The following is a 24211-nucleotide window of genomic DNA, read 5'->3' on the forward strand; positions in this document are numbered from 1 at the left end:
TTTTTTTTTTTTTTTTTTTTAGAAATGGAGGTTCAGTTTATTACATGGTACCATCACACTCTACAGTTTTTTAATTTTATTTGTAACTCATTTTGTGCACTCCATATTCCGTTCCCTGCCTCTCCCCATCCATCCTCTGACTGTTCCACACCCCACACCTCCTCCCCACACCATTTACACGTGGATGACCCCTCCCCACCCCACCTGACCTCCCTGGGGTCTCCAGTCTCTTGAGGGTTAGGTGCTTCATCTCTGAATGAACACAGACCTGGAAGTCCTCTACTGTGTGTGTATTAGGGCCTCATATCAGCTGGTGTATGTTGTCTGTTTGGTGGTCCAGTGTTTGAACGATCTCGGGGGTCCAGATTAACCAAGAGTGCTGGTCCTCCTACAGAATCGCCCTTCTCCTCAGCTTCTTTCAGCCTTTCCCAACTCAACAACAGGGGTCAGCTACTTCTGTCCATTGGATGGGTGCAAATAACTGCATCTGACTCTTTCAGATGCTTGTTGGGGCTGGAAGAGCAATACATCTCGGTAAATCATTGGACACATTTATATAATATCTCTTGCCTATGTTTTTATATGACATTAAGATTTTTATATGAACTCTTCTGTAGAGCTGGCAAGTCAATAAGTATCTGAACCTGAGATTTTCATACAAGGAATACCCTCTAGCTAAAATTTCCCTCCCAACCAACACTTTGTGAGATGTCAGATTTCTCCCTTTTATAAGTTGGTTTATACTAATTGCACAACATTTGTAACCTTTGTTGAATTTAGACAATCCTAAGGGAAAACTTACAAGTACTGCACACTGAACAATGAAGTACTCAGCAGCCCGTGAAGTATTGCAGCTGTCACCCTCAGCGGCCCATGCGCCATGGTGGTGGTCGCTCTTAGTTGCTTTAGAAAGGCCTTCATAAGTTAGCCCTCTTCCTCGTTTCTTGTTCCTGTACAAAAGAGTCCAAGTTCTGCACTAAAAAACAATTCAATTTTATTTCTACCTAATCATTCTTTTTTATGAGAAATTGTATTCTGTAAATGTGAAAGGCTCTATAGGGTCCAAAAAATGTCAGTGTTTAGTCTTGGTGCTATCAAGCCATTATATAGAATTATTTCTGCTTGACTTTTATCATAATGTTAGCTAATGAACATCTCTAAATTGAGTTTCTGTGAAAACTCACAATGCATGACATATTTCCTCTCATTGGTCTGCTAATTTCCCAACATTCCGCATACACTTAAACCAGACACTGCAAATGAGTGATGAACTTTATTTTCCAGATAATATGTTTGTATAAGTCAAATTTTCTTAAAAATCTTAGTTTTCATTTGTGCTGCTTACCTGTCATCACTCTTTGTTTACTTGACCCTTTTTCATATTTTTATTAAATTTTCATACAATATATTTTGATCATAGTTTTTTCCTCCACAGCTCTTACCCTATTTGATGTTTTACTATCAGTATCTCAGTGTCTGATTAGACACTGGGGACATTGATTTGTAGTTTAATATCATTATCCATGTATATAGCTTCTATCTTGAAAGAATACTCAAAAGAGAAAATAATTTAATATTGTGACTTAGTTTAATTCTTATTTTATGTATAAATGTCCCTACTAAAATTTGTGAGAATTTGATTTTGGTTAGTCTCATTAACCTCGGTTTGTTTATTCAATAAATGTATTAAATGCCCACCACAGAGTAAAATGTTACATTAATGAGTTTAAAAGTTTAATAAATGGTGTATGTTTTAGTATATGTAAAAGTTATAGGCTTAAGACATATCAATATATATCCACTTGCTTATTGACCTTGAATTACATCTTAATGTTTTACCCTCCTTAAAAATTTCTATAATGAGTGCAATGAATTGGGAAAAATCTTTGTAGTTGTTTGAATTTTTAGTTTCTTGTTAGAACATTGTGCACAACTGTAGGGTAAATTATAAACACAGAAGCAACCCTCACTTACTTACTTTTAAGGTCGTTTGTCACTGAGTAACAAATGTGTCCATTCACAGAGAAGTCTCTGGCACTTTTAGTGTGTGGGTTTAATGTAACAGACAGCATCCACTCACTCAGCCTTTCTCCTTTCCTAGTGGACTCTCCTCTCCTGGATTGCATCTTAGTTTTCTTTCTTCCTGAATATATCAATTCAGGAATTCAACATATCAATTTAGACATGTCTGTGGGTGGTCCTCAGGGCTGCACTCTAACTCCCTGACCACTAATTCTGTTTTATTTTGTACAGAAAAAAAAATGACTTGAAAGCTGTATATACTCCCATCTGAAGTCTTCAGTAGTAAAATTACACATTTGGCTTGGCTGGCAGCACAGCCCCAGGGGCTGCTGAATAAAGAACACATAGTCCCTCAGGGTCCTCCAACAACTGTGGCCACTATCCCTTGCTTTACAGCTGCCGTAAGTGGTCATTTAAAAGTTCCAAGAGTGACTTCTGGTTACATTTTCTACTCAGTAGAAAAATATTAAGCACTACCTAAATAGTCCAGAAAAGAATGAAAAGTCTACACAGAGACAACCTGTCTCGAAAGAAAACAAAATTAAAAAGAATGAAAAGTCTGGATTGATGGGAAGGTGGTAGAGGAAGTAAGTCAACAAGGTTAACTCTTCAAAGAAAGGAAGTAAAAGACCCCCCTCCCTGCCACCGCCACTGCCCCCAGAGGTGCTAAAGAAACAAGAAAGCCTTGGGCTCCAGGCAGAAGGGATGAGGCCCCTGCCCTCCTCACCCAGCTTTGCCTCTCATTCTGCAGCCTTTGTGCCTCCTACACCACTTCCTCTTCTGTTAACACTACATGCAGTGTGTTAGGGGTCTGTGGCCAGCTCTAATTCCTAAATAGATCCCAAACTCCAAGCTTCATAACTGCATGCTAGCTCTCACCTAGTCTGCCTGTCTAACTTCTGCCTTCCTCTTCTCCAGCCAGCTGACACTATTTACTGTGTATGGCTGTTGATTTCTAAATCTCAAGTCCCTTTGGCATGGAATGAACTGTGATCTTTGCCAGTAGAAGTTTTATCCCAACTGAGCCCAGCTGTTCCTGAAGCTCTCCTAATCATGGGAGCCTGGAGCAGGCCCTCCCTTGTCTGGACCCCTAGAGCACCCTGCTCTTGCCCACTGCCTCTGTGGTTCATCTGCTCTTGAGCATCTCCCTAGAAGCTAGTCCACTCCTGTGGCTCAAAGAGCACACTTCATCTCTTCCATGGGACACATTTCTGCCTTCCTCATGAGGCCCACGTAATACAGACAAGCTGGATGGATGGCAGAAAGTATCTCATTGAAATTAGGGATTCTAACATAAATTTCATGATTTTTGTGCCAGATTTTGTATCAATTCTTTATATTCATGTCCAGAAATTAAAATCCAGATAAGAATATTATTTCTCAAGAGGAAACTTTAGCCACTGTGTATAAGAAGATGCTTCCTGCCATAGTCTGTGGGACTGTGGTCATTGCCATCTATGGCCAACTAGTGGCAAAGGTTCCCAGGCATAGTGTCTACACAGGTAGGACTGATGTGCTTCTGGGCCTTCTGAGATCCTTCCCATAGACAGTTTCCTAGGCAATTATTTGCATGTAATTCCCAGTGATAGATATTTCTTATTGGTGGAACACTGCAAGTCCTTACTTGATGCATATGGGGGGAAGGACTTTTTACCTTTTCTTCCCATTTGACTTTTCTGTGTGAACTGAATCCAAATGAATCTGAATTTTAATAATTCAAAGAAACTATTTTTGCCCACATTTTGAAAACAATTAACTGCCAACGAAAACCTAACAGCATATTCCTTCATTGTACCAAATCAATAAAAGTTGTATGCAGGAAGCATTGGCTTTAATTAAGCTGATCTCATATGCAAATGCGCATATCCTCAATTAAAGTCACGTTGTACATATTAAAAACTTTCTCTCCCGTCTATGCCACATTCAGGAAATGTAGCTACATTGACCTTAAGTAACTTTCCTCCTTGAATTTCGTATTGTTTTGGTTTGGGTTTTTTGTTTTGGTTTTGTTGTTGGTTTTGTTTTGTTTTGTTGCTTTTTGTCATTCCCAGATACTAGTACCTCCAAAGAAAACAACTGTATCTCCTTTATCTTTGTGTGGATCTGAACTTTTTCCCAGTTGCTGCTATTAAAAAAGAAAAAAGAGGAAGAAAGGAAAGTTTCCAAATACTGCAATTGCTTTTCTCGCTCTTGTAGCTAATATTTACACATCAAAGATACTCTGATGCTTTTACATTGTAGAGCATATGTAGGTGAGGCCCTGTTTTTACTGAGGGGGCTTGCTGCCCTGTATATTTGTCAATGGTCTTCTTCTTTAGAAGTCCTCTTCGCCAGTGGCCTTGTTATTTCCGAGGCTCATCAGCCATGGTGTGAAGGAGGAACTGAAGAAAGTCCTCAATAGCAGTGCTACTATAGCAATCCACAAAATACACCTGTGAAGACTAGTGACCTTGGGGAATTTTCAAACTGAAGTCTGTTGTCAGGGCTCTTCCAAAGGCTGGCTGAAACTGAAAGAAAAAAATGTGCCTCCATGAAAACTTTCATTTTGAGGATAATACTATGTCTGCCTTTAGTGCATCTTCATAGACCTGTGACTCTGTAGATGATTTCAGTGTCACTCAGTCTGTAGCTGGGAGTGCTTCTTCACCTTTAGTTAGGTCTACTAAAGAATGAAATGAAAAGCCTGGCATTCTGGATCATATAAACACTTAAAGTATCAGTTTTCAAATACTTCCTAAGCATATCAAATATTGCTTATATACTTTATAAAGAAGTATTAATTCCCATGTATTTAATCTGCCTGTATTAAACTGATTTTATAGGCTAAGTTGGTGATTACTAGCTCAAATAGTAAATACTTGAATGACCCACAAAAGAAACTCAGTTGTTGCCAAGAGTCTCAATGTTATATACGCAAATGAGACTATGCACCCAGAGACTCAGTTGGTAAAAATTACTGTAAGCATATAATGCAGAAGATACAAGGGCCAAAGGCACTTACCTCATGTCAAAGTGTTGAAGAATTTCTGATTTAAAACTATAATCTCATAAAAGATTTATTAAATGAATTTTGTCTTCTGTTTTATGTTTTATCAAAAAGAAAAAAAATCAAGGACTGGTAATTTAGAGTCAAAAATAGTGCTGCAAGCAGAAGTTAGCTGAATGTGCTATCAGGCCAAGACCAGTGTTCTTTGATCTCACATTTAAACCTCTTGTCCTCCAAATGAATGAAACAGCTCTTTTTCCTCCTCAAATGTTCAACAGACCTTTTGCCATTTGATAGAACCATTATTTCAAACTGTGATCTGGAAAACAATGTTGATTCTGTGGCATATTTGCTATTCTTAGCCTGGTGAACTAAGCTGGAAGTCTATGAATAATGCAGGTTAGAAAGAAAACACATGCTAGAGATTACAAATAGAGAGAGGTCTTCCAGCAACAAGACTTTCATTTTAGGACTAGATTTTTGTTGGCATGTTTGGCATTATGACGATTATTGTTTTTCTTTCCAGCTGTTACACATCTGTATTGAAGGCTGGGGTAACTGGCGTTGGTCAGAGCCCTTCACTGTGGACCATGCCGGTACATTTATTAGAACAATTCAGTACAAGGGTCGAACTGCTTCACTCATCATCAAAGTCCGACCACTCAGCGGAGTGCAAAAACAGGTGAGTGTCCTTGTGTTCATGACCTGAATTTTCGTATAATGGGCATGACTGTTAAACGTGAGGGAGTAATAATGGGCATGCACCCGTGGTTATGTATATCTGCCCTCTGACACCATGCACATGAGCACTTAGTGCTGATGGTGCTGATGACCCTTTGTCCCTCGTCCTTTACAAGAGTTGCTAACGAGCAGTAAAGTTTACTGATTTTAGTTCCACCTTTTCTCCCTGTCACCACCTGCCTTCTGGTAGAGGTGCTAATGAGCTGTGAAATAGCCAAAGGCCTTTCCTGAGAAGGAAAAGAAGCAAAGAGAAGTAGAGACTCTTGGATAATCCACCAGTGGATAACCAAGAGTTGTTGCTCCTCATGCATGTACACACAAGAATAATGTGTGTGAAAGCCTTGGGATAGTCTCCTGTGACAGACTGAGCCTGGACTCCACCAAGCTTCGCTTCTCCTAAGAGTTAATATTAACTGCAGTAAAAATTCACTGCAGTCTAACTCTTGGCATATAAAACCTTAGCTCTCAGCACATATTTTTACGTATTTTATAAAACTTCCTTTTGGCTGTTTTTGAAGTTCTAAGACTGCAAAGGGAAAAAAGTATCTGACACTTTTTTTCTATGTTCTTAAGATGTGAAAATGTGGTTTCTAAAAGATTTTTTTCAAGTGTGCAGCATATGACAAAAGTAGAAAGGAAAAAAAGGAAGTATTAAAAATCTGAAGACTGGCTTCACCACACACAATAACTGAGTTTGTTGTAAGGGTTTTAACATATACGTCTGCATCTGGATTGTAACAAGCAGAGCAGAGCTTATGTGAACCTAGGCTATGATAGGTACAGCATTCCTCCTGGGAGAGGGGCACCCCTCTAATGGAGCCATAGGGCCTTTCTCATGAAACTGGCAGGCAGCAACTGGCAAGAGGGCAAGTAGGCCCTATCGTCCATCCTGGACTGAGTCTAATCAGGGATCTGAACTTGCAGTTCTCATTCCTGTGGACAACAGCAGTGGAGAGAGAACTTATGCAGAGGAAGACAGGAAACAGTGTCCTGATTAACCCGTTACTTCTCAGAGTTCTGGCTACACCAGGGCAGGTTAAAATGCCACATACCAAGAGTGCAACATAAGCTTTGTTCCCAAATTGTAAATTCATGTAAAACTGGCAGTAAGTGTGAAGGGAATTTAGAGGCCTCATTAAAAAGATCATGCTTCATCAAGTCTTTGGAAAATATTTAGAATTTGGATTAAGACAAAACACTCCAAACAGTATCAAATAGGCAAAGACATAAACATGAGACAAATGAGTATTTCTGAAAGATATAGGAGATGATCTACCTGTGGTATCAATAAGACTAAGGCTGGAGTACCTGTCTGCCCTAAGAGTTCTTAGTGGTTGTACTGTTGTATGATAAATGAATACCCATCCTGTGACTCTGTTACTTGTGGTCATCCAGAAATACATCACATTTACTAGCATGTCTAAGAAATGATCCCTCAGCTTTGGCTTGAATACTTTAAAAAAGAGGCCTTATCCCTCATACCTAGTAACCCTCTCTGTTGTTGATCTCCACCAGCTATTAGGCCATTCCACCAAGCTTTTACTGTTCTCCATACAGTAAGGCACACAGTAAGGCACAGAGCTTACTGTGAGGACTCTGCAAGCTACTTCTGTATGCAGCCACTTACGCAGACAGCAAAGACATGCACAGCAGGCTGTGTTAATACATTCACATATGGATATATAGATTCACCTATACATAATAAAAAAGGCTGCCAGTTTGAGAGTTGGAATGGGACATGGGAGAAGTTAAAGGAAAGGAGAAATGATGTAATTAAATTTCAATTAAAAGTATATTTAAATAAGTAAATAAGAAAAAAGAAAGCCTTTCAGCCTGGAAAGAAGAGTCTCCTAAGCCCCAGGGTTGTAACAGTACACCAAACATCCAAACAAATAGGTTCTAAAATCTTATCAGTGTTCCCTCTCCTCTGTCCTTCTCACTCATAGACACAAGCTATATTTTTTTTTTCAAATTAGATCTCATTTCATTTCTGTAGCCATGATAATTTAGTATTCAGATCTGGTGGTGGTATGGAACATCCACAATGAAGATTTTTTTTTCAGCTGATGAGGTTAGGAAGAAAGAAATTAATCAAGCTTCCAGGGAGCTTTGCCACATTCTTGTCTTGGCCTCTTTCCTTCTCTCCCACCTAGATTTAGAAGTCCGCAATAAACAGCAGCTGCCTAATTGCTGAGTCTCATGGGATGCAGGTCCCTGGTGAGCTTTAGACACATTGATATGCCCCTGACAGTGGAGAGTTGTCCAGAACACTCTTTAACAGTGATACTTAGTCTGCCTTTCTTACATCTTTTATCCTGGTCATAATGTACCATTTCCCAGGATCCGTACGTGTTGTGCAACTACTCATGCACCCATGTTTGCTTCTGTATTTCCTGTCTCTTCACTGAAGAGTGTCCTGCCAGTCTAAAAGCTCAAATGCATGTATTCCTGCATCTCTGTACATAGACTTTTAATCACAGTTAAGGTATCATTTTCCAGAGCATCTGGCACTCTGAAGTTACTCTTTCATATCACTGTTCTTCTTGGCACTGATCTAATAAGAGCTCTGAAACCTGCTAAGTAAAATCATATGTAGAAATCTTCAGTATGCGTCTTTGTGGCTTTGGGGAAAGAGAAAAATTAGTGTGAAACCTGGAAATGTGTATTAAAGAGAAACACTAAAATATTAAGTAGCTGTCTTCAACTGATAAGTTAATCTTGAAATTCAAACCATAATTTGCAAAATAAAGGCGCTGTAGGTTGCCCAGTTTGAAGAAAAGCAGACAGAGCTTTGCTGAGCCCAGTTCCCTGAAAGAATATCCTTCCAGTGAGTGGCCATTTTGGATTTCCCATTTTCCAAGTTGTCTTCCTCCCTGGACATTTTAAAGGATTTTCCCTTTTATCAAATTTGAAAACCTATTTAACAAGCTTTTTACTTTAAAATGAAACTATAAAACCCCACCAAGAGGATCTTTGTCTTTAAAAGAAGTGAGTCCCAGATGGTTGCAGAGATGTTGTGGTTTCTGTGAGAGTGCCAAATTCTCTCCTAGATCTCCTGGGATACAAAGGTTGGGAAGGAAGCTTCATGAGTACATATTGCCAGGCCTGGATAAATTAAGAGTAAGCCAGCTAGATACTACCTTGGAGTTTTTGAATGTTTATTTAAAACTAGGTGCTACTATGGCATCAAAAGATGTACTACCACAAGTGCCTAGTAATCCCCAGCATATGTTAAAGAAATGTTTGCCCACTAATTTAGGACTCATGGTTGAATTTTATGGTTTGTTTATGTGAAAGCATAGTTCTAAAACATCATAATAGCTAGCATATCTAGGGGAAGTGTAATAGTGAAGAGCAGCTTGTTTTACAGATGTGATCCTTAAGATCTGAAACATAATTCTAACACAAATGTTTAAGAAAATGCCAGGGGTTGGAGAGATGACCCAGTGCTTAAAAGTGTTTAATAACTTCAGTTTCAGGGGATTCAGAGCCTTCTGGCCTCCAAAGTTACCTGTACACATGTGATCCAAACAGACTCTGCAGCACTCACATACACATTAGTAAAATAAGTAATTGTTTAAGAATAAAATGCCAAATCCTTGTACTCAAAAATGCAAGGAACTACAAACAGAGGCCATTTAAGATGTGGGGTCTCGTTCTAGGGGCTTGTTCTGAACACATAATAATTCATCAAATATAGTTATTCATGGGGCTGGAAGGATGACTCAGGACTTAAGGTCTTCCTGCGGATCTTATTTTGGTTCCCAGGGCCCACACCAAGTGGCTCACAACCACCTGTCAATCAAGCTCCAGGCGATCCACACCTTTATGGCCTCCACCTTCACACATAGCAGATAAATGGACACACTACATGCTCATAAATAAAAATCTGACTTCCTAGTCTCAAGATGGCTACATAACCTCTGCATATTCTCTTACAAGACTTCATGACAGATGCAGGGGGACTTTGTAAATCCTGGATTATCTCCCTGACCATTGCCGAAGGAAATCCTCATATTAAAAACAAAACTCCATGTTTACCCTAGGCTTTGGCACAGGAGAAGGGAATCACCGTTTAGCATCTGCAGGACAGCTGAGGGCCAACAAGGGAGGTATCTGGGTACCTCTGATACTTAAACCAACTCAAAGTGTTTTACAGCAAGGGAAAAAGACAGGCTTTGAAATGAGAAAGGAAATAATGGTGCTTGGCAAGTTTGTGTTCCTCTTTCCTGTAAAATCTAAATTGATGAGTAGGTGTTAGGTTTTTAGGATGCAAGCTTATTGGGGCTGTCTTCAGTATAGACTATGGGACAGACCTGAAAGCTAATCAATGTCAACATACTTGTGTTTTCTTCTTGCTAAGGAGAATCACAGCAGCACCTAACTGAGTCAGGGTTCTCTATCAAAACAGAGCCAATTAATAATATGAAAGAATCGATTGTTAAGTTATTCAGTTGACTGACTGATTATAAATCAGTTCCCATTACAGAAGTCCCAAACTCTGCAGTCAGCAAGTTCAAGTGTCAATGTTCAGTTCTAGTCTGACCCTGAATCCTCAGAACCGGCAGAGCTACCCAAAACTAGCAACTATTTCCATTTGAAAGAGATGGCTAGGATCAGTGTCTGTTCAGTCAGCAAAATGCATGCCCTCAGACTTAGCACTATTCACATTGAAGGAGGGACAGTCTGTTCTACTCAGTGTGCCTGTTCACATGATAATGTCGTTTAGAAATGTCCAGGATAAATGCCATTTGACTAAATGCCTGAGCAGTCCAATGTCCAGTCAAGTTGATACATTAAAATTGGTTATCATATGCTTAGGCCCATAATAATAATATATGTGTTATTGATATTATTTTATAATCTGAAAAACATCACAAATAAGATATAAAGCTTATAAAAGTATTTATTACATTAGAGACTGGGGTAGTAGTTCAGTAATAGTGCACTAGCCTGGGATGTGTAAAGCCCAGGATTCAATCTTTAATACTATTAAAAAAAAAAACTGTTTTCCTTAGTCATGGTGAATATTCATATTACAGAAGGGTTTGCTTTCTAAAATATTAACTGTGTAAGAATAAATTTTGCAACATCTTTCCAATTTCAGTCAACTCAAAAACTATTTCTTACTACCTCCTATGGTTTATATTCTTAGCTGGTTGCAAAATTAGATAATCCATGGGTTTAATGGAAACTTCTATGTGTTTATTTTTAAAGTTGTATAGTTCTACAATGTAGAAAAGTAAAATATAATATAATTCTGTATTTCAATCAAAGCTCATTTGTATTAGTTTCCACCAAGATCTCTTAGCAGATAAGAGAGCTGTTGGAGAGCAGCCTCGGGGAGCACATGATGTCAGTTGCTCTCACATTACAGAGTGAGTGGCCTGCTTCCCATCCCATGCGTGGCAGCACTGACCACCACCATCTCCTGGTCAGTCACCTCTCAAGACATGAGCAAAGTTCTTCCTACAGGACCCACTTTCTGTCCCTTCTCCAGCCTTTTGCTTCTCACTGAGTGTACTTAAGGTGATTGGCAGGCTTGCGCCTCCCTCTACTCTGTCTGCCAGGTGAGCTACGCACTGACCTGCTTCCACAGTTTTTATTGTACACATCTTTAGCTCAAGCACCTCACCATTTCCAGCTGCTCACTGGTTCCCAGCCTATGTGTCCCCTCTTTAAATATCATCAACTGTATATGATCAGAACAAAATTCATTTTTTTTTCTTTAAAGACTCCTTACGCTGTCATACTAAACTGATGACTTCATCTGTAATGAACATCAGCATTATCTCCCAAAGGAATACATATTTCTGGTTAATGACATCCAAATTGATGAACCTTTTGATTATTTATGTATCGTCTTTTAGATTATCATCTGTGGAAGACAGATCATCTGTAGCTATTTGTCTCAGAGTATAGAACTGAAAGTTGTCCAGCATTACATTGGTCAAGATGGACAAGCTGTAGTTCGAGAACACTTTGATTGCCTCACAGCTAAACAGAAGTTGCCTTCGTACATATTAGAAAACAACGAACTGACAGAGCTGTGTGTGAAGGCTAAGGGAGACGAGGACTGGTCAAGAGATGTGTGTCTGGAACCCAAAGCCTCTGAGTATAGCACTGTCATCCAGGTATGAGTTCCTGATATCTGCGAAAGAGTGACTTTAAAAACAGAAATGTTCTCATTGTGCATTGACTTTATGTAGCCCATACTTTGTCATAAAATTACAATTGGTTTATGCAGAAAGTGAAACCTAAGAAAGCAAAGAAAAACTGGTCGGTGATTCTGGCAGTGGCTCCCGTCTCTGGGCTTCCCAGAGGTGGGACTGGAATCCTGACCTCCCCACTTGAGCATCTTTGTGATGATTGATGGTTTTTAGTCTCTGTCTGAATCTTCACCACCTTCATCTTCATCCACTTAAGAACTGGATCTCTTCATTCTTCCACCATCTCATGTCACTATCCATGTGCAGACTTCTTCACCCTTGCAGAAAGGAGTCCCTTTTCATTTAAGTCTGGTTTTACTTCCTTGGTATTCCTAGTGGCTTTTTCCTGTAACTGGAAACTTCTTTCATCATCTAAACTGATACTCTGTATATTTTGCTTAATTATCAGGCTGTTTTGGATCTTACAGGGCCTTTCCTATCTCATGTGCAGGTGCCTACTTCAAACAGTTCCATTATTTATGTGTGGTGCACAGTTTTGACTTTGGAACCCAACTCTCAAGTTCAGCAGCGAATGGTGAGTGCTTTCTCAATCCTGAAGCATGGTGTCCAACACTGACCTTTCCTGTTCTCAAATAAATAAGGTCACAGTGACCCAAGGAGGAGATTTATTACACGTATGTTTCAGCATCAAACAGCTGGAATACTGCAACAAAGCAAATATGAAAGTTGTTTCTGTCCTTTTATTTTTATAGATCGTGTTCAGCCCTCTCTTTATCATGAGAAGTCATCTTCCAGACCCCATTATTATACATTTGGAAAAAAGAAGTCTGGGTCTGAGTGAAACACAGATTATTCCAGGAAGAGGGCAGGAAAATCCACTACAAAATGTCGAACCTGACCTTGTACATCACCTGACATTTCAAGCACGGTATGAGCAAAGTGAATTTTCCCAAGAAGCAAAGTAGCCTCAAGCTGCTCTGGCTACATGGGTGCAGCCTTACTTACATTCTGACCTGAGAAAAATGTGAAGTAAGGCTTTACATAGAATCTGGCCGCTTTCATTAAGCTTATAAATAACCAAGTGGAATCATAAAATGCAATTTATTTTAGATTTTATTGACACCTTCCTGCAGAAAAGAGATGACTAGAGATCTCATCCAAGCATGGGTACGTGGGAAGAAGAGCCAGGGCACAGACCATCTAAAAACTGTGTCATAAATCTCCAACTCACAAAAGGAAGGGAGGGAGGGAGGGAGGGAGGAGGAGGAAGGAAGAAAGGAAAGAGAAAGGAGAATACACCACAGAACAGTGTGAATCTAACTACATTTCTAGTGGTTTTTTTGGATTTTTTTTTTTTTTGGTAAATTATAAATTACTTAAGGGGGCTGGAGAGATGGCTCAGTGGTTTAGAGCACTGACTGCTCTTCCAGAGGTCCTGAGTTCAAATCCCAGCAATCACATGGTGACTCACAACCATCTGTAATGCGATCCGATGCCCTCTTCTTGTGTGTCTGAAGACAGCAACAGCAACAGTGTACTACTTATATATAATGAATAAATAAATCACTTTTAAAAATCTGTTACTGCTTTTCTTTTCACTTCCTAGGGAAGAATATGACCCTTCTGATTGTGCTGTTCCCATATCAACAGCCCTCATTAAGCAAATAACCACTAAGATACAGCCTGGAGGCACAGTTAGTGAGATGCTTGATGAGTTCTATGGGCCAGAAAAGTCCCAGGAGCCCACTTGGCCTTACAGTAACAAAGATTCTGACAGGTGACATTCTTCATTCGTTTTCTATATGTACTTCTAAACATTAAGAAGCCCCCCAGAGCTCTGTCTCTAGTTGCATATGTAGCAGAGGATAGCCTAGTTGGCCATCAATGGGAGGAGAGACCCTTGGTCTTTCGAAGATCATATGCCCCAGTACAGGGGAATGCCAGGGCCAGGAAGCAAGAGTGGGTGGGTTGGGGAGCAGGGCAGGGGGAGGGTATAGGGGACTTTGGGGATAGCATTTGAAATGTAAGTGAAGAAAATATCTAATAAAAAATACTAAAAAAAAAAAGAAAGAAAGAAAGAAAGAAAGAAAGAAAGAAAGAAAGAAAGAAAGAAAGAAAGAAAAGAAAAGAAAAAAGAAAAACACCATTCACAAGCTACTAGCTTGTTATTGAAACTTTTTATTGCTGACAAGATCCCCGAGTACACACCTTGCAGGAGAAAAGACTTTGTCTCACAGTTTCTGAGCTTTTAGTCCATTATGGGAAGGAAGGCTTCACAGAGCAGAGGAGTCCCTGCCATGGCAGCTAGAGTACAGAGGAGAATGTTTTTGCTCCTAGCTTTTTCTGTCTTATTTTTATTTCCTCTCAGCCCCAACCTATTGGATGGTGCTGCTCACATTCAGAATTAATCCTCTCTTGAAACATCTTAATCACTGTGTGTCCAGAGGAATCTCATATGTAGTTCTCAGTCTAGTCAACTTTATAGTTTGATTAACCATTATGCTAGATAGAGTAAATGCCATGGAGCAGAGCCTTTGAATGCATCGGAGTCTGATGCCGTCTAGCTGGTTTAGCTTTATGGACACTTTTACTCACAGAGGAAAGTATCATTACGCGAAAAGCTTCTTTCTCCTGCTTGCAAGTGGGACCCTGGGTGAGGCTGCTGTGCGCTGCTGTCCTGCACAGTGGCATCCTGTGGGAGCATTGTGTGTCTGGAATGCTCGAACATACTGCATGAATCCTGAACTCATCATAGTTCAGGGAGTCACTTGAATGTGTTCTTTGGACCAGGAATGAGCAGCTGAGTCAGTGGGATAGCCCAATGCGAGTCAAACTGTCAATCTGGAAACCATATGTTAGAACCCTGCTGATAGAACTGCTACCCTGGGCCCTGCTTATCAATCAGTCCAAGTGGGATCTCTGGCTGTTTGAAGGAGAGAAGATTGTTCTACAAGTTCCTGCTGGCAAAATTATTATTCCTCCTAATTTTCAGGTAATATAACTTAAAACTAGCATATTCTTTTCTCTCAATAACTAGATTATATTCTGAGGTTACACTTACATCTTAACTGGATGAATTCCTTATGGAAAACTGACCTGGTAGGTGCATACATAAAGGGTATGGAATGTTCTTTGATATTTAAACATTTTTCAGATGTGCTTTTCCTCATCAGCAGTACTCCTGGCTAAATCACCACTGCATCTGATGACACATACTCCTTACATTCCCATTGTGTACAAGGTATCTGACAAGCATAGAAGCTGTATTAAACACTAATCCACCACCCTGCCTGTGCCTTGTAACTGTACTTAGATGTGTATAATTGTACATATCACTTGTTAATTATAACACCATACAATCATTAGTGTCATGGGTGGAAAATTCTGACTACAAACTAAAAATTCACAGAAAGACTACATAGTCTGCCACCACAGACTTTATAAAGCTAACCCATTTCAAAAAGCAATATAAATTTATAAGAAAATCTTCAAAAACTATTTTCTAGTGGAGAACAATTTCAGAAGTTCCAGTTTATAAACATCTTTTTTCAATTGTATTTTTTCTAGTTCTTGAAGTAATCAGATGCAGTTACCTTATGGAGTTGGAATGTTAGCCTATATAGGCGTAATGTTGCATGTTCTTCTGATAACAAATGAGATGAAACCTTTCAGGTTTTAAGTCTTTGGAATTCATGGGGTAGTTACAGCTTGAGGTTGATTTTTCTCTCTTCCCTGAACTTGAATATCATTGTGAATCAAAGGATATTGTAAACCAGAATAAAATACATCTTGCCATTACCAAAATAAAAGTACAGGGGACTATTTGGTTGCCTTAATATATCTATTGTATATATTTTTAAATCCTGGCGATATGGAATGGTTAAGAACAATACAATTGAGGCATTGTTTTTCCAGGAAGCTTTTCAAATTGGAATTTACTGGGCAAATACAAACACTGTGCACAAGACATTAGCAATTAAACTGGTCCATAATCTGACATCTCCAAAGTGGAAAGATGGCGGGAATGGTGAGGTAGTGACACTGGATGAAGAAGCATTTGTTGATGCTGAAATCAGACTCGGAGCTTTCCCAGGACATCAGAAGGTAAGGTCAGTGTGGATGTGGTGCAGGGGAGAGCATCTGTGTGCTCCTAGAGTGCTTTAAGTATGTCTGCCTCCCTTTCTAAGTCCCTTTCTGGTGTTACTCTAATTGATAACAGTGAAATACTTGTTTTCTTAACTTCCTAGACTTTTGTTTTACCGTGGAATTTTTTTTTCTTTATTAGTGGTAAAACCTGGGTTACATAATCTATCCAGTAACGGCTCCATTTCAGAGCTGGCACCAGTCATTCGATTTATAGTATGGGGACTGGACTTATTCTCAAATATTCACAAACTGTCTTTGACCTCCTCCTTCAGAACAGGAAGTAGGGTATCAAACACTATGAGCATTGAAGTCAAAGACTCTACAGGAATGGTTATCTTGCTGGAAAGGATATGCTGATCAAAGTGATAGGACTAATCTTATGGAATTAATATTACAAGAATAATCATATTCTTTAGAACGCCATTGAGAGGTTTAGAAAATGTGTTTTAATCATATTCACTCCCCCTTCTGTGCCCACCAAACTTTGTGTCCTTTAAAGAAAAATCAAGACCAATTTTTGCTGTCAAAATAGTATTTGATATGTGGTCTTCCACTGGATCCAGGATAGCTTATAGTGAGGTGTGGGGGGTCCACTCTTAGAAAAAAAGCTCACTCTCCCTCTCACTCTCCCCCTACCCCTCTCCCTATCCCTCCCTCCCTCCCTCCCTCGTTCCCAGCAACTATAACTTGCCAGTCGGGCTAGGATTCCACATCCGACTTGCATCTCTACCCAAGCCTCTGGTCTGCCTGGGCGTGCATAGGTCTGTTGTGTGCTATTGCAGTGGCTGTGCATTCGTGTGTGAGTGCAGCTGCCCTGCAGGGTTTTTATGACACAGTTTCTTTGTTTCATCTACTGCCTCTGGCACTTATACTCTAACCCACTCTGAGCCTTGGGAAGTGATAAAATACATGCATTCCCTGCAGGGCTAAGCATTATGCAGTCTTTCTGTACCTTGATCAGTTATGGTCCTCTGTGTTAACCAACATCTACTGCAAATGGAAACTTCTCAAATGAGAGTTGGAAGATGCATTAATCCAAAGAGGGGATACTGGAAGAGTTACAGTTAGCAGGGGTGGGCCTCTACCATGCTTTTAGAGCTGTGGATATCAAGAACATCTTTGGTAAGATACAAATGGCATGTGCTTTTCAGCATAAACTTAAAACCTATACAAGGCAATTAGCTGAGTAATACAGAAATGTATGTATGTCAGAGACTCACATCAGTCTGTGTTACTGTATAGCCTACAGCGGAGAGACTCATCATCGTGCTAGCCATCCTCAGTGGGGGAACAGAAGGAATACCTCACCAGGACAGTAGCATTCACAATGGCCTTTCTCTTTGGGGAGAAATTAGTTTTTGTTGAGCATCTTTAAAAGAGCCTTTGAAAAAAAGTTAGGAACACTTAAGTCACTTTTAAAAAACTAAATTTTCTTGAAACAAGAAGTTTGCCTTTGCCAGTATTCAAGACTGCTGTTACTACTTTCCTCAAAGGTGACTGAGCAACACATGCTGCTGCTGCTGACCAAAGTTCTATAGTGTTTGTGCATGGGCAAGAGTTCAGATCACCTGGAACTACCACCAAACACTCAGTACATCTAGCTTCTTAAGAGTGCCCACAGCGTGTACTGAATACATGTTTGTGTGTTAATAGAAAAAAGGGAGAGGAGAGGGGAGAGGAGGGGAGGGGAGGGGGAGGGGGAGGAGGAAGAGGAGGGGAGAGAGAGAGGAAGGGAGAGGAGAGGGGAGAGGAGAGGAAGGAAAAGACAAACTATAGAAAAATTCTTAAACATTTTAGGCTCAGGACTCCTTTATACTCTTAAAAAATACTGGGCTCCACCCATCTTTATCATATTAGGAAAGAAACTATAAATTTTAAAAATATATAAGAACTTCAATATATCCCACTAGCCAAAAGAATATGGACTCATATATTATACTGCCTCTAGGAGTCAAAATACAAAGATAAATAGCACCTTATTATTATTATTAAAGTGGTTTTGACCTTGGGACTCCAATTACAGAGACTGTACACATTTCCCAACCTCCCTGGAGAATGCTGTCCCAAGGGTATTACCTATTAGAAGGACACCTTCAGTCAGGTAATAGCTCTAGCTGTTCACCAGAAATGCTTCAAGACAAGGAAATGACACACATCACACACAATAAAGAGCAGAACCATGAAGCCAGACCACATGGGCTCCATCTTTTTCTGTGTCTTGGCCAAGTCAAAACACATCAGAAGCACAGTATAAAGTTATATGAAGGTCAATATTTTTTTTTCTTCATTGCCATCTTTTGTATAAAAGTTCTCCAAATTCTCCTTGATGCAAGCTAGTTATTCTGAGGGTTGCTGCTATAATGAACCTGAGGAGGAGGGATGCTAGGTAGGAGCCTGTTGAATAAGACGTATGGTGTTTGTTCATATATAAATGATTTGTAACTACGATTTGAGATAATTGTGAAATAATCTGAAACAAGTCATTGCTCTATCACTACATGATGGCAAGATCAGTAATTGCTTTGCTAAAGGGCCCTGTTGTAAATATTGTCCCCTTAATTAGCCAACACATTTCTGAGACCAGAAAGAACTGCTATTAAAAATATTCCTCCCAGCCGGGCGTGGTGGCGCACACCTTTAATCCCAGTACTCGGGAGGCAGAGGCAGGCGGATTTCTGAGTTCGAGGCCAGCCTGGTCTACAAAAGTGAGTTCCAGGACAGTCAGGGCTATACAGAGAAACCCTGTCTCGAAAAACAAAAAAACAAAAACAAAAAAAAATATATTCCTCCCAAAATGCAAAATCAGTACTGTCCCAGGCAAACCTACATATAAAACAACCCTTTAAGAGTTGTTGAAGCCATGGAGCTGGAGAGATGGCTGTTCTTCTTCCAATGAACCTGGGTTCAATTCCCAGCACCCACATGGCAGTTCACAACTGTCTGCAACTCCAGTTCCAGGGGACCTTAGACACACATGCATACAAAACACCAATGCACATAAAATAAAAAAATACATTTAAAACATATTTGAGGCCAGATGTAAGGTACACACCTGTAATCCCAGCACTTGAGAGATATAATGGCACAGGGATCCAGAAATTGGGGCCAGCTTGGGCAGTAGTAAAGATTCTGTCATAAAACAAAAAAGTAAAAATAAAAATAAAATAGTCAAAAATTCTTCATGTGTATCTTTGTGGTGTAAAAACTGTGGTCATTGCAATCTGTCCCACAGCTGTGTCAGTTCTGCATCTCCTCCATGGTGCAGCATGGTATACAAGTTATTCAGATTGAAGATAAGACTACAGTAATCAATAACACTCCATATCAGATATTTTATAAGCCACACTTGGCCATCTCTAACGCCTATTCTGGAAAGGAGGTAAGTAATCCATAAACATGGTTTTCACTGTTTCCCTCGGTTCACTGTAAACAGGCTCAACTTTTTTTTAGCCTGGGGCAAAGAAAATACTAACAATCAATATAGAAATCTTATTTGTGCTGAATTTAAAACCATAGATGGCAAGTTGAAGTTGCCACAGGGACAAGTGAGCAGAAACACTGGCTGCCACAGCCCTGCCTGGAAAGTGCTGAAGCCGCTCTCTCCAGCACTGTCTCTACGAGCAAACAGCAGTGGCTTCTGAGTCCTGATAATGGGTGTGGGCCTGTCACCTAAGTGGAGCCATGACTGTGAGACATGGCAGCACTCATGGGCCAGTTCTCACCGTGGCAAAAAAACCCAATGATCTTTAAGACTTTTAACATGGTTCTTTGTACAACTGACATGAACATTCATGTTTTAAGGAAGGAAAGAATTGTTTTTCAAAACAATGTGCTACAGCTCTTTCTTGAGGTCAGAACTATCTAATAGATGATTATCACTGTTTACTGTAGTCTGTGCTCAGTATTGTTCCTTTTGGATCCTAAAGGGTATTTTCAAATAATCAAATAGGATGAATGTCTCCCCTTTACCTTAGAGCACATTGTGTAATTACACAACATCTGAACAGTGGGACTTCCTCAGACTCAGGGACTTGGCACATCTTCCCAGAAAGCAGTGGAAGCCTCATGGCTCCCTGCAGCCAGCCAGTGTTCCGTTTTCAGCTCTGACCCTGCCTCAGCCAGCTAGTATTTTTTTTTCCAGATATGATAGTCCCTAGACATTCTGGGAGGCTATGGGACAGTAGGGGATTTTTTTTTTAAGTCTAAAAATCAGAGGCTTGAGCCCCAGAGATAGCTCAGAGGCTAAGTGTGCCTGCTACTAAGCCCAGCAACCTGGGTTTGTTCTGGAGAACCGTGCAGCAGAGTAGAGCCAGTCCCAGCAAGTTGTTCTCTGACTTCCATGTACATACAAACACACTAGATAAATAAGTGTGATAAATTTTTCAATGGAGAGGCTCTAACATCATAAACCATAAAACTCCATTTGAAGGCTGGGACAAAGCATTTTCCTCCTGAAAGTGAGCCTTACTGTTTTGTCTTCTGAGTCCCCAGTTCCTTATCCTGAACCTCATTCAGATGTGTTTCTACAGATTCCCCCTATCCAACACAACTTCCTCTTAGGTACATAGCATCTCTCTCCCCAGGGCATGGGGACAATGAAAACTTGGCACTGTCTTTTCCAGTCAGCCTGATGCCACCATGTTTTCTTATGCCTGATGGGCATCCCTTTGCTTGGCAAGGCTATCCCTGTCACATTAGGGCCTCTGGGTGGAGACAGGGTCACTGGCATGCCCAGTTCTGCATCTTGGCCACTTTGTAAGAACACATGGTTGTGGTTTCTTAGCAGGGATGCTTCTCTGCGCTACTCTAGTGAACACGCTCCTTCTGTGGTGTCTTTCCAGCATTGTCATGTTCCAGACAGTGCTACTTTTAGCATTTGTCCAGGGGGCGAGCATCCTGCCGTGAGATCCAGCTCCCTGCCTTGCTGGGACATCATGCCTGCTGTGGGGGCATCAGTGCTGGACACAGCCACGCTTCAGAAACAGATACTGCTGGGGTTTTCTCCTGTACCAGGAGCCAACAGCACTCAGTGCTGGAGCCTGCCAGCCATCATTGGAGGAGAGTTTCCCAGACAGAGTGTAGCCGTGCCCTTCGGAACCGAGAGGGAAAATGGATTCTGCACCAGGTATTTTAGCCAAGTGTAAACACTCTTTGCTTGTCATCGTCGCTGCTCATCAGGAGGCCAGGAGAGACAGAATATCAGTGCTCTCCCATGGAACGCTATGTGCTCTTTCATCTTTCATGAAGAACTTTGAGACATTGGATACAGTTGGACAGAGGTCATGGTCACAAACAGGTTGTCCACTTAGCTGATTTTTCCCTTTGCACCTCATGCTGCAGGGGCTGGGATGGTGCAGTGCAGTCACCAGGCAGCAAGGATTCGTGGTAATGAAAGCGGGAGACACATCCTCGAGCAGCTCTGACTGCACAGTGATGAGACATGAAGGCAAGGATCCAAGAGAGTCAAGTTGCAAAGTTTTGCTTTTCCAATATTTTACTTTTACTTCAAAATGGAATTTTTCATGTAAGACATTTAGAGAGATAGTAATGTAGATAAACATACACCAAGGAATATTCTGTGCTGTGGTTGTTCCTGCATGAAAGCTATTCTAAGTGCAGATCACAAATTATACAAACGACAACCACAGGATTGGGCCAGAGACGTGTAATAGTTCATACTGACTTCTGTATTGTGGTTGTTTGGTATTAGTGTCTTTTCTGCAGAATTGCTTACTTACAGTGTATACAGCCATGAAAGAAATCACACTGTGACCCTATGAGAGGACCCTCTTCTCAACATCGAGTTATAGACTCTGAGATTTGAAGGCATTCCAGGTTTTTGATATATGAAAGATTTTTAAATAATCATTGTAAAGGTTACAACTTACCTAACAGATCTCCATAAAGGTCAGGTCATGCTCCCTCCACACATCCTTTCTTCTTCCATGTCACAGAGATCCTGATTGAACAAGTATTTTCACCCCCAGCCCTATGAGGATAGCTGCTTTTATATTTGGTTAAATAATGTTAAACGTGTTGAGTGCTCTTGAATGGTATGTGAATTATTTTTAAATGGAAAGTCAAAAATTTTAACAAAAGATGTAGAAATTAGATTTAATTTCTCTAAGAGTCACAGTATAAATTAATCTTATATGTAAATATTAAAGTAGGCAAGTTAAAAGTATAACTCTATCTTCTTCACTCCAGATTTATGGCTATTGAAAGGAAGTTGTGTGAGACTGGCTTGCCTAGCCCCTCAAAGGAAACTGCACAGCAGCTTCTAGTCCATGTGAGGAGGACTTGACTCTGAAGAGAGATGTATTCTGATCTGCCCTCTCCTCCTCCCCACCTCAGGCTAGCATGCACACTTGGTGACATGGTTGCATTTTCCAAATGCTAGTGAAAGGTTCCTGTTTGTCATGCCAGGCAAGGATAGTTTTAGGAGAGGACTCTCGGGCAGGGGATGGTGACCCCTTTCCTCACCATCCACTAAGAATTGCAGCCACCTTCTTTCTTTAATCTTGATAGTCAGTACAGAAGTCAGAGAGAAATTTTCTTCCTGTTTAAACATAAATAGCACTTGATCTATAGGACAGTGGAAGATTTCTCCTCATGGTAGCAGGTTATGTGTACCGGTGCAGCTGCTTAAAACAAGGAATCCCAGCTTTGCTCTGATGTCCAAAATGCAGGTCCTGTAACGTATGGTCATTGTGTGAAAATTCATTGCCTACATTTAGAATAAAAAATAGAGCAAACACATAAATTCTCTAGAAATTTCTTAAAAGGAAAGAAAGAAATTAAAAATGGGTCAGTTTTTCTTTTACCAAAATTTACCAACTCTTTGGAGAGGAAGAAGTATCGTACTTGAAGAATTTAAGCACATAAGCACTGAGGACAAGGGCCACAAACAAGGTTAGCACAAGGCCAGCAATCTGATAATAGTGTCATGGAGGGTTTAATTTAAAATCCTTTTTCGGATTTTTTAGTATTTTACTGTAAATGAATATCACCACTACTATGAAATTAGTAAACTTATATACATGTACATCAACTATTAAATGAAGGACAGGCTCCTTTTCTGGAAAACATACCCTCTGAGTTAAAAAAGCAGTGTTCCAGAGTCTGGAATACTGTACATTCAAATAAACATGAACTGGAGAGAAGCCTGTGAACCCCAAACCACATTGTTGCTGGTCTGTTCCAGGGCAATAGCACTGACATATCAAGAGCACTTGGGAGTCACTTACTTAACCCTCTCCGAAGACCCAAGTCCTCGAGTCGTTTTCCACAACAGATGCCCAGTGCCAATCCTCATGAAGGAGAACATCAGAGGTGAGTTTCGTAGCCCTGAAATAAAACAGCAGAAGAGTAGATTCCTTGGGGAATTTTGATGTAATAGATACCTGTGGTCCTATGAAGAATACTAAAGTATCTCTCATTCTTGCCACATTGTTTGACATCCCTAAGACCAAGTCTGCATATGCCCCTGCCCCCATTTTTAACTTTTCAGATATTCCAAAGTTTGATGTTTATTGCAAAAAAATTCCTCCGGAGAGTTCGGTTCATCATGAGCTATATCACCAGATTATCAGTTACCCAGACTGCAAGACCAAGGACTTACTTCCCAGCCTGTTTCTGAGAATAGACTCGATGGAAGAAATGGCAGCTGAGTGGAGTGACCCTGTGGACATCAACAGTCAGGGAACACAGGTCAGTGATGCTTACCCCAGATTCAACTGGCTTGCTGCCTGCCTGCCTTCCCTTCATTCCCTCCCCCTCCTTCCCTCCCTCCTCCCATCCTTCCCTCCCTCCCTCCCTCCTTCCTTCCCTCCTGTGTATTATCTGTGTATGTGAGTGATCATGCATTCACCATGGTGCACGTGTGAAAGCCAGGGAACAACCTGTGAGAACCTATTCTCTCCTTCCTCCATATGGGTCATGGATATTGAGCTCAGATTTGTAAATGATGAACTTGTTGAACTGACAAGGTGCAGCAGGTAAACGTTCCTACTGCTGACCCTGACACCTAGTGTAATCACTAGGACACGTGGGAGAAAGAGAGAACCGCCTCCCACACATACCGTGTGACCTCCACGCACATGCCCTAGCATATATAGACACGCAGAGAAAAGAAAGGGGGGAAGGG

General features: G+C 40.5%; 1 protein-coding gene across 2 annotated transcripts in view; it reads left to right on the forward strand.

Moving 5' to 3' along the window:
* Vps13b (vacuolar protein sorting 13 homolog B) overlaps window positions 1-24211 on the forward strand; it is a 543216-nt gene that overhangs the window by 475592 nt on the left and 43413 nt on the right. For both annotated transcript variants that reach the window (XM_021183993.2, XM_029469591.1), the window contains exons 44-54: window positions 5535-5690; window positions 11620-11883; window positions 12410-12493; window positions 12672-12847; window positions 13526-13696; window positions 14710-14911; window positions 15835-16023; window positions 19298-19444; window positions 20907-21190; window positions 23270-23397; window positions 23576-23775. In XM_021183993.2, the coding sequence (XP_021039652.1) occupies window positions 5535-5690; window positions 11620-11883; window positions 12410-12493; window positions 12672-12847; window positions 13526-13696; window positions 14710-14911; window positions 15835-16023; window positions 19298-19444; window positions 20907-21190; window positions 23270-23397; window positions 23576-23775 (2001 nt within the window). The remainder of the gene's footprint in view (window positions 1-5534; window positions 5691-11619; window positions 11884-12409; window positions 12494-12671; window positions 12848-13525; window positions 13697-14709; window positions 14912-15834; window positions 16024-19297; window positions 19445-20906; window positions 21191-23269; window positions 23398-23575; window positions 23776-24211) is intronic.

This window comes from Mus caroli, chromosome 15, assembly GCF_900094665.2.
Source record: "Mus caroli chromosome 15, CAROLI_EIJ_v1.1, whole genome shotgun sequence".
Taxonomy (NCBI): domain Eukaryota; kingdom Metazoa; phylum Chordata; class Mammalia; order Rodentia; family Muridae; genus Mus; species Mus caroli.